General features: G+C 44.8%; 1 protein-coding gene and 1 non-coding gene across 2 annotated transcripts; both read left to right on the top strand.

Annotated features, from left to right (window-relative positions):
• The first annotated feature begins 647 nt into the window (after window positions 1-647).
• On the top strand, window positions 648-15780 carry RNF114 (ring finger protein 114). Its single transcript, XM_029221520.1, has 6 exons — window positions 648-810; window positions 4880-5030; window positions 7118-7224; window positions 7544-7658; window positions 13193-13300; window positions 14035-15780. The coding sequence occupies exons 1-6, from the start codon at window positions 671-673 to the stop codon at window positions 14098-14100; spliced, it is 687 nt and encodes a 228-aa protein (XP_029077353.1). The 5' UTR covers window positions 648-670; the 3' UTR covers window positions 14101-15780.
• Window positions 11648-11784, top strand: LOC114895137. The gene has a single exon (XR_003793442.1). It is a non-coding gene; the product is annotated as a small nucleolar RNA SNORA70 (small nucleolar RNA).
• Window positions 15781-20545: the final 4765 nt, after the last annotated feature.

Below are 20545 nucleotides of genomic sequence, written 5' to 3'. Positions count from 1 at the left end.
ACCCCATGGCCAGGAGGCATGTGGACACAATTTTAAATAGTTTGACTCTAAGGGAGATAGAGATTACTTCTGCTTTCACTAGGAAGTCTCAGTGTGGTGGTAGTCTGTCTTCAGCACCTCTCTACTCATGCTTAATCTCCCTTTTCAGCGGCAACAGTATCCAGCATGAATTTATAAGATTGTATTGTTTCCATTGTATTTTTCCAGTGTCCTGTAGAAATGTGATACTGATTTTCTATTTGTAGTTTGGGAGTGATAACAGATCTCCCTTTAAAATTTGTTTGCTGAAGTTTAAAAAAAGAACAACTCGATTGAAGAGAAAGATTCAGTAATAGTGCATAAGTAAATTTTAAGTAATAGTAATAACGATTTAAATTTGGGAAGCAGTGGCTGGAGCACAAAGCCTGTTCCACAAAGCCAGTCTCTGGATCTGGCTCCACATTTTCCAGATTTCCCTCCCTCCCTCCCGTCAGAGAGGCCAGGAGGTGCTGCCCACCCACTAGCCCCGCCCCCAGCCCGACGCAAGTTCCATAAGTCACGCCCCCAGCCGGACGTACGTTCCGTGAGTCACGCCCCCAGCCCGACGCACGTTTCATAAGCCCCGCCCTAGCCCCTCCCCCGCGCGCTCCTGCTTCTCGGCCGCCGTTGCCCTGCGCTCAGCGGCGGCAAGATGGCGGCGCAACTGCCGGACCGTGTTGGTGGTTCGCAGCTGGCAGGGCCGGCGGCGGAGGCGGACCCCCTGGGCCGCTTCACATGTCCCGTGTGCCTAGAGGTGTACGAGAAGCCGGTGCAGGTGCCCTGTGGACACGTGTAAGTGGAGGGTCAGGGGCCGGTCGTGGGGGCGCCTCACTGGGAGGAAAATGGAGCCGAGGAGCGAGGCCTCGGCAGGGAGGGTCTCGAGGAGGGAGCGGGAGGACATGGAGTTCCTGGAGGCCCGTGGAAGTTGGCGGGGTGGTCTTCTCTTCCGCCCTGCTTACTCCCAAGTATCCCGCTCTTCTGTTGAGCTCCTGCTGTGTTACAGGCAGCCTACCAGGCTCCTTCCCACGCGCGATGGTGGAGTCGCACCCTGCTGGGGGTTTGGTAGGGTCTAAAGTCGGCTCTTGGGGAGTCAGTTTCCCTTAAATAGTCTGTACGTGGCCCCTGAAGTACACTGTGTATGGCGTCATGTGTCTAGCTGTGCCAAGTAATGCTAATGTTCACTACAGTTGGGGAAACGCCGGACTAGATCAAAAGAACAAAAGGGAAGTCTTGATGTCGATCTGACCAGTCTGCCCTTCACTGTGAAAGAGGTGGGGAGTTGGCAGATAGGGATTGTTAGCATTCCTACTTGGGTACGAGGTTTGTTTCATTGTATTTGAAATGATAAAGCCTCCATATTGCTAATAGACTGCTTATGACGACTGAAGGAGATGTGTGTGAAAATGTCCAGTATAGGTTCTGGGGTAGGTGCTTTGAAGTTGGCTGGGTTTGAATCTAAGCCTTGCTCCATCAGACACACATCAGACGCTTAAGTTGAAAGAACTGTAGAGAATGTGGCTACCTTCCTCTTGCTACTGGGAGTTGGAGTTTCCTCTGTGGCCTTCCCCAGTGCTCGTCACGGGCATCATCTTGGTATTGGTCTTAGGACCCCTCTGTTGGTCAGTAGGCACAATAGGCACCTACTGGACCTCATGGGCATTCTTATTTCTGCAGCACTACGGCAGGGGAAGAGGGTTGGAGGCCATCTTGCAGGTGAGGGCACTGAGGCTCACTTAGGGCAGGTTCACCATTGTCTACTCTCCCCAGATGGACTGCAGGTGTCTGTTTGCCAGTTCAGAGAACAGTTGGCACCTGGCAAGGGCTCCTGAGGCACACTGACTGCTTTTTGCTTCTTCAAGTGCACCAAGCTCTTTCTAGCTTCAGGCTGTTCCTGTTTGCAGTTCAATTAGCCTGGAACTCTTCTTGCCCCATTTGCACCTCCCCTGTCTCTATCCCAGATCCTTTCCAGACTTCAAGTCCCAGTTTAAGTTACCTCCCTTGTCACCATCCCCATTTAAATTACCTCCCTGCTTCTTTCCTGGGGCTTCTTTCTCCATCCTTGCACAGAGCAAAACTTAGGGATCACGAGGGTAGTGATCATGTCTGTTTTGCGCCTCTTTCTGTCCCAAGTGCCCAGCGTAGTGTCTGAGCAACCATCTTCCAATCTTATGTTCAGCTGGCTAAAATATTTGTGTGCTCACTATGTGCCAGATTTGGGGGCACAGTAGGAAACAAGGTGATTCTGCCCTCGGAGTTCACAGTCCAGTGAATTGATGATAAATAAGTACTAATAATGCTCAAACTTTTGTCAAAACTCATTGTGCAATGGGAAGGTATTATAGAGATCAAACCTGGGGTGGGGACAGGGGGAGTGATCAAGTAAGGAACGAATGAACTAAGAAATTAGTGGTGGAAGCAAACTTTGTGAAAGTTGAAGTGGAGCCTAGGTAGCTTACTGGTTGAGTCCTCTTTTCCTTGGATCAGTCCTCATTATTATGTTTACCCAATTTTGGATTAATTCAGTGGATTTCAGTTACAATTAACATTTATAAAGAGGATTGACCCAGCACAATTTGCCACCTGAAGAGAAGCAAAATTTGAGGTTTCCTTGAGCCAGATGGACCTTTCCTAGGTCAGAGGTCAGGGGGCAGTACTGGGATTCAAACCTTGGCTCTTTTCTGTACTCACCATACTAGCTCCGTGTGTTCATCAGCTCAGTGCTGATTAAAGACAGATGGCTACACCTCTGTGAGGGTAGCCAAGTCTCCCTTAGCTCCAGCCAAGTGCTTTTTGCTCTGCCTGGTTGATTTTTGCTAACTTTTGTGCTTGGAAGTGAGCAGCACTGCAGCTCCGGCTGCGTGGGGCATTGATCTTTATAAAACTTTATTTCAAGCCTTGAATTTTACATCCCCCTCCAACTTAGTGGAATACAGCTGGAGAATGGCAGGTGGCTAGGTGCCCAAGAGAAGGATTTTCTAAGTAGCCTTATAACAGGAAGTGGAGCATCTAGAAGGCTGAACTAGAAAAAGGCCCATAAATAGGAAATGGAAACTAAAAGCCAGTCCAAGGTACAGGGGCCATTTAAAAGCAGGCTTGTTCATCGGGTATGACTCAGGCACAGAGTGGCTTGTGAACATTGATCTCTGAGCTGAATCTTGGTGTATGCTTGAAGGGAGGCTTTGAGCCGCTTTTAACTACAAGCTGGGTTTGATTTCATTATGCTCTCTGGGATCTTCTGTGCTCTCTTGGGTACTCTATTGATCTGCCTTTGAGAAGAGGTACAACAAGTGATGGCCATAAGGCCCCATCTGCCTCTTTAACCTCATCGCTTATTCTCTCCCCGTGGTCTACCACATCATGGCCTCAGAGACCTTCCTTTCTACCTTTTGGTTCCCGCTTTGCACTTGGTGTCATCTCTGTAGAACTCTTTTCATCCATGTCTTTGCGGCTCTCCTCATAATTTTAGGTCTCAGCTCAACTGTTACCCCTTTAAAGAAGCTTTCTATGACCCCCTTCCCCCGCAGCTGATCTCTTTGCCTTGTTTTATTTCCTTCATATATTTAATCACTATCTGAAGTTAACACTTGTGTTTTCCCCTACTCTGGAATATAAGCATCATGATGACAGGGATTTTGTTTAGTTCACCACTGTGCCCTTGGTTGTGAATCATTAGACCCCCTCACTTTCTCCCATCCTGGTTTAGAATTTTGTCTAGCAGCATTTAACATCTAGCTAAATAACAAAAAGGAAGAAAATTTTTAGAGACAGTAAAAAATGGTCAGATGCACAGATTACCTTTGATTATATGTCCTGAGTTCTTCCTGGCAGATTTTGTTATCTTGTCTGTCAGGTTGAGTATGTAGCCAGGGTATTTTCATGCTTTATTATTCCTTCCTTCTCTGTACCATATCTGAGTATCACCGCCTGTCTAGGCTTCGGACAGAAAGTTGGTCATCTTTGACTTCTTTTCTTTTCCAAATTCAGTAAATTACCAAGTCCTACTGATTCTACCCCTGAATCATTTCCTGAATTCTTTATTGCCTCACGGTTTCTTGCCTTTGGCCATCTGTTTGGCTTCTACATCAAGTCTTTTCTGCCTTTCCTCATCTAAAAATTTTTTTAAACCGGCAACTCTATTGTCCATGATAACGCCAGAGTTATTTTTCTAAAACTTGAATTTGGTCTGGTTGCTACCTTGTTTTAAACACCTGGCTCCCTGCTGCTTATGAGGAAAGGTGTTAAACACTCACGATGCATCTGAGGAAATAAAAGTCTAAGGGCCTGGAATATTCTTCCCCTCCTGTACCACTGAACTCTTTCTTTTAAGGCTCTTTCGCGGATGCTGCCTCTGAAGTCTTACCAGCTCTGTCCTTCTTGGGTCACAACTGTTGCTCTTGACTTTGTGTTTCCATAGTGCTTTGCATTCACCTCTAATGATAGCCGCGTCTGTTTGTGGTGCATTTCATATGTGCTAGACATTGTAGTAAGAGTCTGCTATGCATAATCCATCCTCCCAGCAATCCTAGAAGTAGGTACTACAATCTCCACTTCACAGAGGAGAAACTGAAGTTCAGGAGATCCCGCCAAGATCCCTCAGCAGCAGGGGCTAAGGTCTGAAGACTGTGCCGTAGCACCTTCTGCCATGTCATGGGAGTTTGCATTTATTTCTGTTGCTGGACCTGTGTGTTCGTTGCAAGGAACACCCTCTCCCCCTTTTTCTTGCCCAGAAGGACTCAGTATTTGAATCAAGAGCAGGGAGCAAGTTGTTTTTTATTCATTGATGTCATTTTAAAAGTTTATCCATTTTTGTTGTCTTGTCTCCACGATGCATGACGCAGGTTCTCTGTATGTCTTGTTCTAGCTTTTGCTCTGCATGCCTGCAGGAATGTCTGAAGCCGAAGAAGCCTGTCTGTGGGGTGTGTCGCAGCACTCTGGCACCTGGCGTCCGAGCCGTGGAGCTCGAGCGGCAGATTGAGAGCACAGAGACTTCTTGCCATGGCTGCCGTAAAAATGTATGTGGAAGTAAAACGGAAGAGTCAGTGTCTTTGTATAAGATGGGTAAAATGTAGATCTGTTGCCACGTCGTTTCTGAAGTTAGAGCGTGACTAAGTGACTAACAGCACGTGTGCATGCTGGTTATCTGTGGCAGTGGCTGTGCTGTTTGCATTTTGGTAACCTTAATTGGTTGTGGTGGGGGTTTTTTTCCTTTAAGAATTGGTTTAGTATATTACATAGTTTAGCTTTGAAAGCCATAGAAATCAGTTGTCCCAGTTTTTTCCTGCAAAAGACCCATTTTCCCAAAGCAGCATACACAGTTTTAATTAGAATATAATGAATGATATTTCTTAATTTTTTAAAATATAAAATGAAGTCAGTGACTCAAAGTTACCTGCTGCAATGAGTTTGAGGGGAAAATTTTTTTTTTTTTTTTTTTTTGGCCATAACACCTGGCATGCAGGATCTTAGTTTCCCAACCCCAGGGATGGAACCCGCGCCCCCTGCAGTGGAAGCGTGGAGTCTTAACCACTGGAACACCAGGGAAGTCCTGAGGGGAAATTTTATAATGTATATTACTAAAGATATAAAACTTGTTCAACTTTTTAGCACTTGGCAAGGAGGAATTGTAGTACAAAGGTCAATATGAAGTCATTTGATTATAATAGCAATATCTAACATTTGAAATGCATCCATACTCTTTTGTGTGACCATATTAGAGTCAAGAATATTTATCTTAACATCTGTTGTAACTGCACAGGTTACAACATTTTATTTTCAAAGAGATATACACAGCATTATTGGTTTTTAAATCATTATGATTTTATTAATTCCAGACAACACAAAAATATAAACTAATGTAGGCTTGTTCCCCACTCCAGAGTTGACCTCTTTAAAAATGCTTCAATTTAGAAGGCTGCAAGATATTTTTCTGCCCATTGACAAACACAAGTGTGAGATTTCTACAAAATAGGATCATACTATAATATGTATTTCTACAAGTTTTCACTTTTGAAAACTTTTTTCTACTTAATGACTTATTTGACATCCTCGCATTTTAGTTTCATTACTCTAACACTTTAATATGGATAGCCATAAAATGGATATACCTTACCATTTCTTTCCTTTCAGAGTGATTTAGCACTAGGGGTACACAGTGGCTGCAGTTCTGAGTAGGGCTCTTTCCCGTCCCTTTTAATTGGGAGCTCTTTGATAGACAGCTTGAGGTCAAGTTCTTTAGCTGGAGATAAGACAGAAAGAAGCATCATGGTAAGCCAGAGCTCAAATACTGAAACATATTTTTCCTTGTAGTTTCTTTTGATTTAGAAACTCAAGATACTGAAATAAAGTTTCCTGTTACCTTCATCTTTCTTTATGTATGCATGATGAGTTTTTAAAAATTTCTGTATGCTTTTGATTTTCTTCATTTTAAAGATTAGTGATTGTATTGTATTATACCTCCAGAAATGTTTATCTTCCCTTTACCTCCTCTTTCTTCATTCCTTACACTTTTTCTTTCTTTTTAGATCACCTGCGATGAAGCACTCTTCTGTGGGTTTTCTTTTCTCTTTCCATCTTGCAAAGACTAGATTTTATTAGAGAAATAGAATTCAGATTCTGGGTTTTTTTTGTAAGATCATTTATCACAATCTGGTGATAGGATATAATTGTTTAACTAGGATTACTAGCCTTTATCCCTTTTACGTAAATCATCACTTTTTTTTGCCGCACTTATAATGGAATGTGGTTCTTGGCTTGCGTAAGGAGATTAGTTTAAGTGCTAGTGTGGAAAACTTTAAAAACTTCACTGGGTTTGGAGTGCCTCTGTGAGCAGAGAGCATATCATGAATAAAGCAGACCTCTCTGCGAGTGATTTTAGAGTGGAGGCAGATAGCCTCGTTTGGTCACGTAAAACATCAGCCTTGGTATTAACAGAAACCCTGCAACAGTCAGAGTTTCAGTCCCATCAGCATAGCCAGAAGTCTGGTGAGATTGTTTTCCAGGGTGATATAGGTCTAGTTTTCATCTTGCCTTCACTTGGGACTGTGTTGGACTGGGTACAAGTTCCTGACTAACTTGTGGGCTCTGATTCTTCCTACTTAAGTTCTTCCTATCCAAGATCCGTGCACATGTGGCTACCTGTTCCAAATACCAGAATTACATCATGGAAGGTGTGAAGGCCACCACCAAGGATGTGTCCCTTCAGCCAAGGTAAATGACTCTGTCACTCTCTTAGGTGGACGTCTTTCTTCACGAGTTTTGGAAAGTGGCGGTATAATTGTTATGCTGGCTAAAGCTGATGTAAGGTTTTGTTTTGGGATGGGTGTGGAGAAGGACTCTCATGTTCACTTCAAATATTAGCTGATCTGTTATTTTCAGTCATTTGACCTGATGCATAAGTGATCATCAGAACCTCTGTCATGACACATTGAGTGAACTTTGCTCCTTTTGGGAGGGTACAGTGATTGACATTATGTGGAAAGTTACTCACAGAGAGGTTTCTTCTTTTTTCCTGCCTTTCATCTTCCAGAAATGTCCCAAACCGTTATACTTTCCCTTGTCCTTACTGTCCCGAGAAGAATTTTGATCAAGAAGGACTTGTAGAACACTGCAGGTTGTTGCATAGCACGGACACCAAATCTGTGGTAAGAGTAACTCTTTGAGTTTTTTGTTTTGTTATGTGGGTTTTTGTTGTTGTTTTTTGAATTTTTATGAGGAAAAATAGTCAAACTTAACAGAAAAATTACAGGGTTAGTTAAATGAACTCTATGTACCCTTTACCTAGAGTCACAGATTAATAAGATTTTACCATATTTGCTTAACTATACTCTATATACATATTTTATGCTAACCATTTGAGAATAAGTTACAGATATCATGACCCTTTGTCCCTAAATACTTCAGCACATATCTCCTAAGAAGAAGTAAATGTCTTCTTAGAAAACCACATTTTTTTGTGAGTTTGATTTTCACATTCAGGAATTGTAACATTGATACAATCTAATACCTACTTTGGGATTCATGTTTAAATTTTAACAATTGTTTTGTCCTTCATAGCAATCTCCCCTGGCCCCAAAATCCTGGATCTGTGTGTTATATTTAGGTGTCATGTCTCTTTAGTCCTCAGTTTTTCTTTGTCTTTCATGACCTTGACATTTTTAAAGAGGACAGGCCAGTTGTTTTGTAGAATGTCCTTCAATTTGGGTTTGTCTGTTTCTTCATGATTACGAGCAGGGATGCTACATCTTCCGGGTATACATCAGGCGGGTCATGTGATGTTTGTTGTTCCCATTGTTGGTAATGTTAACTTGGATCCCCTGGTGTCTGCATAAAGCTGCCATTTGAGTAGCTTCTTCATAGTTGTGGGGAAAGAGAATGTAGATGAAATTATTAGGAAAGTGCTTATCAGTCCTTTGATATTTAATTTATATATCAAGGCTGACATGTAGTTTTCTTTAAAAAAAAAAAGTTTGAATTTGGTACATCTCAGCAGTGTTACCCTTCCCTCTTAATGTGATTGACAGACTAGGTCTTAATACAACTTTCTCTATAGTTTTGTTTGTTTTCCAATTTATCTCACACTGCTTCTGTTGAACTATGTAGCTAGTTTTATGAGCAGATCTTCAGCTCCACTGCTGTAAAAGATGGTGTACAGACTTGAGAATTTGCATGAGCTTTTGCTAGTAGAATTAGGCCTGATGGCACTCGGTGTTTTTCTGTCTTAAATCTTAAGATTCAGCTGGTCTGTGTGAGAATACCTTGAATCTTCTCTATTGAACGCCTTGCCAAGTCCAAATTCTGGTCAGTACAGCTACTTTTTACACTGGGCTCCCTGGACTCTTAATGTTGTGCTGTGACAGATTCCACAGATGAACCCCCCCCCCTCTCTGCTTTTCCCAACTCCCCAAACTAGGGAACTGGGCTGGCTTGGCCCAGCGAGCACCCTGTTTTCAGCCAGGCCCTATTGCCGCTAGGCACACACACACACTGTCTGGTGGCTGTTCTGGGCACTCTCTTTTCATTAAGTTCCTGGCATGAACTATCCCCATCTTTTCCACAGATAATGGTGAGTCCTGCTTTTCACTAAGTTCCAAGTACCAGGTGTGTGTTCCTTTCTTCTCTGTTCGTTCTGTCTCAGGAGCTCTCTGATCTATCTCTGAGGTCACAGACTGGCAGCCTGTCTGGCCCATACCCATTTTCATTTCCCCAAACTTTAAAAATTAGCAGATTTCTCAATCTTGATACTCCGCATTTGAGAAATGAGAAGTTCCGGCAAGAGTTGGCTGGCTCTGAGTAGTGCTGGCCCCTCTAGATGGGATGGCTCACAGACATCCTGCTTTGCTTGTTTGCCTTTCCCGCCAGGTTCCTGTGAACACTTGAGTGTGCACCCCTCCTTCTGTGTCCTTATCATTCCCTCGTGCTGAGGAAAATGCTCCTTTGCAAGTCTGCCTCTTCTCTGCCCACATCCTCAGATCCAGGCAGAGGACTGAGACTAGGGCCTTGCCCTGCCCCTGAGGCTTCCTCTCCCCACCATGCCTCTCCTGTCACCTTCAGCTTTTCTCTCTACCCGCTCCTAACACTTGCTTTCCTTCAGACATGCCCAATCTTCCCTGTCTAATTGGTGGGAGGAATATTTGATCCACTGTTTTCTCTATATAGCCTGCAGTTTCTCTTTTCCTTCAGGCTTTGGTTTGTCAGCTGCTGCTGTCTCTTCCGTATTCTCTCCTTTATCCCTTTAGAGTCCAGCGTCCACTGCTGGCATCACATTCTCCATGGACCCAGCTGGTCTTCTTAAGTCCTTGTTTTCTCTCACCTCACTGCAATTTTTAAAATTTGTTTGTTTGTATGTAGTCAGTTCCTTGTATAAGAAGTGGACTGTGGCCCCTTCCCCTAGACTCCTGGTTCCCTCTATATCATCAGTTATTCAAGTATTTTTTATATTCTTGCAATTTAGTTTATGTTTGGATGTGAGAAATGCATTGTATTACCACTTGTCATTTTTGTATAATAGAAGTAAACCCAGTGTAAAAGTAGAACACCACACCATGCCTGCCGACCTTGCATGAGATCAGTCACAAAGAACTGATTATTTTCTCTCAGAAATAAACAGCCTCATCATTTGATACTAATACCCATCCTTCTGAGATCTGTATCTTTATTACATAGATGAGTGTTGAGGTTTCTGAGGCAGATGCCAATCTGGAATGGCCATCACACCCCAGAGCCATCTGGGATGAGCCACTTCTCAGCCGCCATGTCTTCAGATTCATCTGCATTAAACTTAGTAAATCCCCACTCCTTGGAGATGCAGATTTCCTGGCAGCCAGGGCACCTGAACTTGGCCCTGCACAGGGCCTCAATCACATGCTCCTCGTTCTGCAGCTTGGTGTGGATGGGCATGATGACTTCGCCAATGTGGACTCTGGCTACTGTGCCCGAGGGCCTTCCCAAGGCACCCTGTATACTGTCTGGAGCCTAGACTGGGGATGGCCTGAGGCCAGACATTTTCTTTCCCTATGATTCCAGAATAGCTGCTCGGTACACATTCTTTGTCTGCACTAAGCATGGTATGTTCTATGAAAAACACCCCAAAGCCAGGTTTTCAGCTGCTGCTTCAAGATGTTTCAGTTATGGTTCTTAATAACTATTACTAATTGCAAGAGCAAATGAGCTTAGACACAGACACACAAACACCACCACCTGCTCCCACTACCCATTTTCCATTTTAAAGTTAGCCAGGTAAGCTCAACTATTTTAGTAATTATGAAAACTAAAACGGATGTTAAATCAAATGATAGAGCTACTCAAATTCATTTCCTACCACTGTCTCCCCTGCACTCATTTCTGGAAGTGAATAAGAAACCAGCATACCACCCACGCTAAGTGGATTGCCCACATTGTGAAGCTGGTTAGTGCAGAACCAGTACTGGAACCCAGTGTCCTGGCTCCTAAACCAGTTCTCTCTTAACAGCATCAGAGACACCTCTGTCGGGTGCTCATTGGCCTCTGAGTAGTGCTCAACTGTGTGTGTGGAAAATACACAGTTATGTCATCCAGTGACATTTCTACCTTTCAAATGTATGATTTATGTGCGTCCTCCTTTTTTGTCCCCCTTTGGATGCAAATGACAGCGCATTTCTACACACTGTAACCAATGTTGTTGACATCTGTCCACATCAGTACATGTAGATCTGATTCTTTTTTAATGAGCTTCTCAGTTTTCCATTACTTGTCTGTACCATGATTTAACTGGTCCCTTATTGATAAACGTCAAGGTTACTTCCAGACGGTATCAGAAAATTTGATTAAAGACTGGATATTAAATGCTACTAAAAAAATTGATCGTTGGGTGAGATAATAAATAGTACTGTATTTGTAAAGGGAAACATATTTTTAGGGCTGTTCTGAAACAGTTAAGGGTGAATTGTTGTGTCTTATTTTTAAATGCTTCATTTTTTGCTGAAGTAAGTATGCCAAACTTAAATCTAGGTGTTGGGGATAAGGGATGGTTTATCAAACTATTATCTACTTTCCTATAGTTCTGAAGTTTTTCATAGTACATTTGTAAAGGCTGTCATAGATTTTAACATACCTTTGCCTGTATTTACGTATGTCTGAAAAATAAAGTCTTAGCCTGCAGCCAGTTAAGCCGACCGTGCTCTTTTCCCCATGGGGGCCCGGTGTGCAGTGGCTGCAGAGAGCAGCCTCCTCGGTAGTGTATATGCAGCCTGTTGCCTGTACGGGTTGCCCTAAGGGACCTTGGAGACAGCCCTTTCCAGTGGACCTTCGTGTCTGGCCTCAGGCCGTCCCCAGTCTAGGCTCCAGACAGGTATACAGGGTGCCTTGGGAAGGCCCTCGGGCACAGTAGCCAGAGACTTCCGTTGGCGAAGTCATCATGCCCATCCACACCAAGCTGCAGAACGAGGAGCATGTGATTGAGGCCCTGTGCAGGGCCAAGTTCAGGCGCCCTGGCCGCCAGGAAATCTGCATCTCCAAGGAGTGGGGATTTACTAAGTTTAATGCAGATGAATCTGAAGACATGGCGGCTGAGAAGTGGCTCATCCCAGATAGCTCTGGGGTCAAATACATCACTAATCGTGGCTCCTGGACAGAGGCACTCATGAGACCTTGGCCCTGTCCCTTCCTCACCGAGGCCCATCAGTGAATCCCACTTCCTAACAAAAAAAGAATAGTAATAAAGTCTTAGATATGGATTAATTTGGTCAAAGGTTAAGCACACTCATAATTTTGATAGATATTGCTAAACTACTCTGTGGTATCTGGTACTGCAACCTAATTTTTTGTCCTTTTTTTTTCCCTCCTTTGGCTTCTTGAAATCCCTCTGATTATTTTGTCTCTGTTGAAGCCTCACTTCCTTCAGCCCTTGGTCCTCTGTTCTGCCCCTCTCCTTCTGCAGAACTCCTTAAATGTCAGTGTTTCAGCCCTCCCCTTTGGAAGCCTCCTCCTCCCCAGACTCTGGTTCTGATCATGCTCTCCTCCACAGCGCCAGCCGCCTGCCTAGCTCCTTCACCATTTCATATTTATCTTATGTCAGCCCCCTTTGTCACATATCTTCCTTGTAGATGGTGGGGTTCCGTTGGCAAGCCAGACCACTTATGCCTGCTTTTCCCCCCCTCCAACTCCTCTCTGCCCCTCGCCGTGAATTTTCCATTCTAGCCAGACTAATTGGCTTCTTGCCATTTACTCTTCGTCTTTCCAAATACGTCCCGCTCTTCAAAGCCCAAATCAACCTCTTGTATGAAGGCTTTTTAGCCTGAGCCCCCTCATCTGAGCATTTACTTTATAAAAGTAGCACATAAGGCTGTGTTTTACTTCCTTGGGATGTCGCTAATCTGTCATTTCCTTGGTTTTCTTTGTGCTTTTAGATCATTTTGTGTGCTGGGTTGGAAGGTCGTAGTCTAGGCTCCTTCTAGGCTGACACAGTGTTCTCACCTCAGCAGGGGATCAGAAATGGGTGGTATCATGGCCTAAGCCTTTTGACTCGAGTGGGAGACTGACAGTGTCTTCTGGGATGTGAATGTGCACTTGAAGATGTGACCAGGCCCTGGACTGGTGGTCAGGAAAGCTGTCCTGGAAGAAAGGTGGCCGGACACAGGCCACAGAGGGCTAATGTCAGCTCGGACATCCAGCACCTGATACCGTGCTTCTTTATTGAAAGGTTTGCCCGATATGTGCCTCGATGCCCTGGGGAGACCCTAACTACCGCAGCGCCAACTTCATAGAGCACATCCAGCGCCGGCACCAGTTTTCTTACGACACTTTCGTGGTGAGTCTGGAGCCTGTGCTCTAACTCCTTCCCCCGGGGGGTGGCACAGCTCCCTCCCTTCTCTTACCTGGAGAACTGTGGGCCCCCTTGGTGAGTTTTGTCACTGATGTGATGGGCTTCCTGGAATGACAGCTGTGTGGTATTTAAGAAGATGAACTGGCCAGTCATCTAGACTGAGATATAGTAAGCTTGCTTTTATTTTATGTTTTCCAAAACTTTTGTCCACTTCAGTATGTGGTTTCTACCTGTTATGGAACCTGGTTTAGGATGCTTAAGCTCAGGTGCCCACAGGAACCAGGCAAGTAATGGAAGTGATTCTGCTAAGGAATTGCAAGCTGGGCGGTGTGTGACTCAGGTAGTGCAGCCGGCAACGCCAGCTGCAATTCTCAAATAGATAGCTTTGCCTCATTGAATCGAAAAGGCTGCTTTTACTTCGGAACGCTCCAGGTCTGAATGCTTGGTCTGTGCCAGGCTTCACTCAGGTGCTCTCTGGTCCCCACCCTTCCGTCTGAGGGAGCCGTCATCATGGTCATCGTCAGGATGAGGCAGCCAAGGCACAGAGAGATCAAGCACTTTCCCGGAGTCATGCAGCCGGCATCGCAGACCGTGGAGCTGGCCCCTGGCCTCTGGCCCCTCTCCAGAGCCACCGCTCACATGCCCTGCTTCTCCAACTGAAAGTGAGTTCTTGCAGCTGCGCACAGTTGGCTGAGGCCGAGCGTCTTTTTTGCCCGTAGGATTACGACGTGGATGAGGAGGACATGATGAACCAGGTGCTGCAGCGCTCCATCATCGACCAGTGAGCAGGCTCTGCTGGGGCTCGTGTTCCAGAGCTTCCATTACATGTTCCGCGGGAAACGTGTGACTCCTCCACCTAAATGTACAACAGACCTGGAAGTGAGCCGTGGTATTAGGACAGGGTCACTTCCGACGGGGAACAGGTCCCCAGATCAGAGCCCTCCTTTCCTTTGGTCTTTTCCCCTACTGTTTACCCTTCTTGTCACATGTCTGGTCTTGCTCCTCAGCCACGTCCTGCAGCTTCTGCCTCCTTTTTGGAAGGGAACCCAGCTTCTCCACCTGTCCTTGTTTCACATTTGAGCCTCGTGTTCGATGTTGACCTCTCAGGTCCTCTGAGCCAGCCAGGACCTTTTCTGAGTCATGAATAGCACAGATGAGACAAGCGTCTCCTCTCCTTGTCTCCGGGGTGTGTGAGCTCTGGCAGTAATGCATCTGATCAGTGATGGAGCTCCTTCTGTGCTGTGCAAGTTCCTGTTAGTTGGTCCTTGGCAGCAGCTGCCAGAAGCTGGAGTTACCTCATGGGAAACATTTCACACGTCCTGTTGGCGTGAATGTTCTGGACTTAACATGGTCTGGTGCTGGAAGTTTTGCTTAGTGATATTTTCCTACCATTCCTGCACACCCTTAGGATTAACTGGTTCAATCTTAAATGCCTGCATGGTGCCTTTTTAGGATAAAGGTGTAACCACATATTTTTAGTGAAAGTAAGTGTTTCTGGCTTAGGAAAGTTAAACTCCATTTATCCATAAGTGGGGAGGAGGGTCAGCTAAGTGAGGTGGGAGGGCCATAGCTTTTTGGTTCTGATTTTCAAACTAATGAAGTATTTTCCGGTGACTTGGTTATGTTTGCTTCTCTACTGGGGAGCCTGCTTATGTTCCTGTCCTTGAAGCACAAAAAAGAGTCCTCAAATGAATAAGAAGTTTGGGGGCTCCAGTGGATACTAGTTCTTTTATTTGGTAATTTAGATTAAACTGTGTGTTGCTTTTCTATCACGAATGGTTTCCTTATAAAACTGGTTTCAACATGTAAGTCGGTGTGTGAAGACCTGCCTTCTAAAGCGGAGGGGTTGGGGAGATCTGGTATCGCCACTGCTGTCTCTGACAAGACACGCTGTTCAGAAGGCACAGCACACTTCCTGGGAGCAGTTGGTAATGGAAGCTGTCCACTGGAAACTTGCTTTGCTAATACCTTCGGAAGCCTGAAGTTCGACTGTTTCACGAATATTAATAAATACGAGACTAAGGGCTGTCTAATCTGTAGGAGCAGAGCTTCTGATCCACCAAAAGGCATCTGGGTCTAGGTTCATTTTTCCTTGTTAGATCTCTTGTCTGAATATGGACATTGTTTCTGGTCAGTGGCTGAGGTTTCAGATGACAAGGGGCTCTGGGCCCGTGCACTGAGCTGTGGGCCTCGCGCTCCCTGCCAGCGAGAGCTGCACGTGCCCAGGGCCCAGCAAAGACGGGCCCTCTGGGGGCAAAGTAACTTTTTCTAATGTGCTGTTGCTTGGGAGGGCCCCGATGTTATGGTCAGATTCTTCACTGTAATTTCTGGAAGAAGTTCATCTCAGTCTAAGTTTAGAGGGAAATTTGACAAAACCTTCATTTGCGGGACCTGATGATGGTGGTCTCACTGGTGATACCAAGAAACTGAGTTCCTTGTATTAAGTGCACTTCATGTATTTCTAATAAGACGACTTTCCAGAAAGTGACATTTGTTATGTTCTGGCTTTTAAAAGGTGAAATATAAATAAATTTCATAATTTATCCAACTGGTAAGCTGTAATGCCTGTTTTCATTAACCACCATTTGCTGAAGTCTGGGTCTGGGGGGCTCCCGGAAGATTGTTGCTCTTTTTAAGGGGAAGTTCTTGTCTGTCATGAGTGAGTCCCATCTGGCTCTGATCTCAGCTCTGACACTTCGCCGGCTGGCTTCACCGGGCCTGTGTTGTCTGGAGAACGAACCCCTTCCCCGCCGAACCCCCGCCTCGCCCCCCATGTTGGGAGGTCCCATGAGGCAAGAAGTGGCTGTGTTCCATGAAACGACTTCAGGTGCCTTAGCGGCAGCCCTGAAACATCATAGCAGAGGGTTCCACACGTGAACATCTGAGGTCATGGGCGTGTTTCTGTTCTGCACTCTTGCCGCTGGCTGTAGGATGTCTGGAAAATACTTCGCCCTCCCGATTTAAATAGGTTTTAATAGGATCTATCTCCTACATGTGGAGAAGGGACAACAGCGGGGAAAGAGGGGAAGCAGAGACCAGGGAGGCTGCTGTTGGCGGTTCCGGGCAGGAGACAGTGGCTGCTTGGGGCCCTGTAGCCATAGGGGTGCTGAAGTCTGATTCCGTCAGATATTTTTTGAGGGTAAGGTGTGAAAGCAAGAGAGGAGTTGCCATGAGAGGATGACACCAAGGTTTGGGACTTGAATGACTGGGGGGTGGAGTTATCTTTCTGAATTGAAGGGAAGACTCCAAGAGGAGCAGCTGTGGGGGAATCAGATGTTTTAGGAATGGGTACCTAGGCCTTGGGATAAGACTTCAAGTTCTAGCATCATGCACAAGATACAGGAAGTGCCAGCCCTCAAGCAACTCAAATAGGACTAGGATGTGCCTGGGGCACTTAAATAACTCTAAAAGTTACTCTGATATTGTCAGTTACTCTGATGTCAAAGATGGATGTGGATCAAACTATTTCTTAAAATGTATGACTAGACAATATATTTCTACACTTGTTTTAAATATAGTATAATTAAAAATAAGTAGGCATTAGAATTATTTCACCTTCAGTGCTAAAAGCTCTCACATTCAATTTGGCCAAAAAACTTTTTTGATTTCCTTATATTCAGGCATATATGGTGTTTACTAAGCACCCATTATGAGCCAGGATTGTGCTACACTGGGGATTTATACACTAATCAAATGTATAATTACAGGCTGTTAAGTCCTCGTGGTAGGGGATTAATAAATGGTAGCTATTTCATAAATAGTAAATACCTCCTACTTTATAAAGAAACTAGAAGCCAGAAGTCCAAAGGCTTACAGAAGCATCTAGACCTTTTATCCCTTCTCTACCTGTGCCTTCTCCCTTTCCTATAATATTGCATGGGAGTGTAATTTGCCCAAGTTAGGAAGTGAACACCAGGAATATTCATACTAAAAAATTATTTGTTGTTTGTTTGAAATTCATATTTAACTGGGTGTCCTGTATTTTTATCCATTGTCTGGAAACCCTAGTCAATGTATATTAGCAGAATAAATGTCCTGAACATCTGCTATATGCCAGGCAGCTCACACCTTGTCATTAAATCATCATTTGTGCAGTTACTTGTTTTAATGGCTGCCTCGCACACTAACAAGCTCTTGAGGGCAAGGACCATACCTGTCTCGTGCACCGCTCTCCTCCATACTTGACCCCGAGTATACTCAGTAAATATTCCTAGAATTGAAATGGAACTAAAGGGAGCCCTTTTACAATGATACTTCCTTTCCGTGGCGACTCTTCCAGCCCAGAATTAGGGGCCGGTACGGTGGCAAAAAGATCCTGAAAGAAGCTGGCCCCGCTGTCCAGCGCGGGGAGGCGGGTCCTCAAACCGGAAGCGCAGGAGCCAGGACTTGCCGGGCAGAGGGGGCGAGACTGGGGGCAGGTAAGATGGCTGCTGCCTGGTGGGGCCCTGACCTGCCCAGGCCCTCGACGTGATCCCTGGAAGCTCTCTTGCCTTTTTCCCTCTCTCAATATCCCCTGGCCTTCCGCAGTATCTGCTGAATGTCCCATATGAGGCTCAGCTGGGCGTTAATGAGTACGGGAATAACGACAATAGATAACCATTCTCATCCTGGATTCCTGACACAGCGCCTGCCCTCAAATAATTTTTATTTAACCCTCTCTCCTGAAAGGTGACCAAAACCAGGCATTCAGGATACTCCAGAAAAGTCAATCTGATCAAATCCTCTTAACCAGCCCCGCCATTACACACATGATGGAGTGGAGGAGGGAAAGGGTGAGTAATTTTCCCGAGCGGAACAGGAACAACTCGGTGGTACAGCATAGAGGTGTGAATAGACGCATGGTCTTAGGCACACTGCATAGTCCCCAGCATCTACACTACTAGTTGTGTGACCTTGGACAATTTTTTTTTGGTTTGGCCGTGCCGTGCAGCTTGTGGGATCTTAGTCCCCCGACCAGGGGGTCAGACTCGGGCCCTGGGCAGTGAAAGCGCAGAGCCCTAACCACTGGACCGCCAGGGAATTTCCTTGAACAACTTACTCTAATCTCTTTGTGCCTTGGTTTCCTCATCCGTAACATGGGGTTAATAAACGTGTCTTCCTCACAGAGTTGTGGGAAATCTAGTGAAACGGTCCACATCAAGCCTTAGAACGGGGCCTGGCACAAAATAAGTGCTTAATAAATGTGAGCTCCCAGTGCCACTACTGTTTTTCTCCATTCTTGAGACCACCCAGCAGTGCTCAGCCTCACCCAAGCAGCTAGCAGCTGTAAATGTTTGATGACTAAGTACTACTATTAAGTGAAGTGTTTCCCAAACTTGCCCTGAAGACATGAATTACCTGGGAGGCAGTTGCTCCAAAATAGATTCTCAGGCTCTTCTCTTAGAGATTCTGATTGGCAGATGTGGGTGGGGCCTGGGAATCTGTATCTTTTAAAAAGAGCCTCAGGTAAAACGCATCCTTAGGCTAGCATAGGAAATTCTATTCTGTACACAGGCTAGTGTTACAACACGTCTATTGCAGCTGGGGTGGGGCAGCCGCTCAGTTGATGGTTAGAACCAGACGGACAAGCTCAGTTCTTACAAGACTTTAGGGATAACTCTTCTGCTTATAAAAATCATCTAGACTGTCTGTTTGGTCTCACATGATGACCCCACAAATTATTTACAAAGGGAAAATTAGTAACTTTGTAGTGGAGAAACCTAGCAGACACCTTCTTTACCAAGGGATCAGACTTAGCATCCCCGATAATGGGACAAACCGTGGGTGACATGATGGGATGCACTCGAGGATGCAGCACTTCCGAGGTTCCTGGCAGAAAAACGTTTAACCTGAGTCTAATTATAAGGAAACATCAGGCAAGTCATCCAAACTGAGGGACGTTTTTCGAAACTCTTGAAAAATGTCAAGGTCAGATTAAAGAAGCCTAAAGAGGCAAGCAACCGACTGCAATGCTGCATGATCCCGGGTTGGATTCTTGATGGGATAGGGGTTGCCCTAAAGGATGTTAATGGGCCAGTTGCTGACATTTGAATATGGATTGTGGAACAAGTAATAGTATTTTATCAGTGTTAGATTTCCTGATTTTGATAATTACACCACAGTCACATAGAGAAATGTCCTTATTCTTAGGAGATATGCATAGAAGAGCATATCAAATTACCCTCAAACGGTTCAGAAGAAAATAATACATGCCTGTGTATAAATACATAAATAAAACGATAAAGTAAATATGCACAATGTTAAAAATGATAACGCTTATTGTTTTAAAAAATAACAGAAGACAGGTAAAGCAAAAAAATCTGAAAAAGAAAGTGGAAACCACTCCTCATCCCACCCCAGACAGCCAGGGATCATTTCTTCAATGAAATACTTACATGTCCTTGGATCACCATATTTTTGATTGAAACTTAAAATGGGCAAATGCTTTACTTCTGGTCTATAACCTGCATTTTTCACTCCATGATATATCTCTCAACATCCTTCCTGTCATTGTGGTGTCATTTTTAATGACTGCATGATGCTCCTGGTGAGGATGGACCATACTTTATTTATCAGTGGGTATTTAGGTTGTTTGCAGTTTGACTGTGTCAACCTAAAGCAATAATACAGCCAGTTATTTTAGCAACAAAATGAGTTTATCCAGGAGCAGCGAAGAATTGCAACTCAGGGCATGCAGCTATGGCAAACCACGTGCGAGTCTGTTAGAACAAAGGAGAGTAAACTCTTACAGAGGAGAAGGGGAAGTTGGGAGGGGCTGTTATAAACAAAAAGTCCATTGGAGGAAACTGGGAGTTCAGAGTATAGTGCCTTGTCATTGGCTGCATTGTGAAAGTCTCTCAATGGCCGAGCTATTGTCAAGCAAGGAGAAAATCTTTCTTCCTCCTGCTAGTACTAGTAAAATAGTGTCACTTCCTGCCGGAGATGCAAGGTACATCCCCTGTTGGGATTTGTATTGACTTCTAGTGGCATATGCATGAGAGCTCCCCCTTCTGGCCTCCCAACTCCATTTTAGTGAGGTTTCCCTTTATTAATTTTCACAACTGTTATGGACTGTGCTAGAGTGAGCATCCTTCCAAATATGTCTTGCCTGCTCATCTAAGCATTTTATATACAGAGCTGCCGGGTCAAATGGAGACAGGTTGAGAGAGGCAGAAATAGGGAGAAAGACTGAGAGAGACAGAGGCAGGCAGAGTCCAGGGAGACAGAGAGAGACATGCCCAAGGTGAGACA

The sequence above is a fragment of the Monodon monoceros genome, unplaced genomic scaffold (genome assembly GCF_005190385.1).
Source record: "Monodon monoceros isolate NGI ecotype Baffin Bay Population unplaced genomic scaffold, NGI_Narwhal_1 Super_Scaffold_13, whole genome shotgun sequence".
Classification (NCBI taxonomy): domain Eukaryota; kingdom Metazoa; phylum Chordata; class Mammalia; order Artiodactyla; family Monodontidae; genus Monodon; species Monodon monoceros.
The sequence above is the reverse complement of the archived record's forward strand: the minus strand, read 5'-3'. Positions and strand labels throughout refer to the sequence as shown.

What these genes read in the sequence shown, in the direction of transcription:
- RNF114 (XM_029221520.1), top strand. Translation starts at nt 671, where the DNA reads ATGGCGGCGCAACTGCCGGACCGTGTTGGTGGTTCGCAGCTGGCAGGG. An exon ending in CAGGTGCCCTGTGGACACGT is followed by an intron (nt 811 to 4,879) that starts GTAAGTGGAGGG and finishes GTCTTGTTCTAG; the next exon opens with CTTTTGCTCTGCATGCCTGC. An exon ending in GCCATGGCTGCCGTAAAAAT is followed by an intron (nt 5,031 to 7,117) that starts GTATGTGGAAGT and finishes TTCCTACTTAAG; the next exon opens with TTCTTCCTATCCAAGATCCG.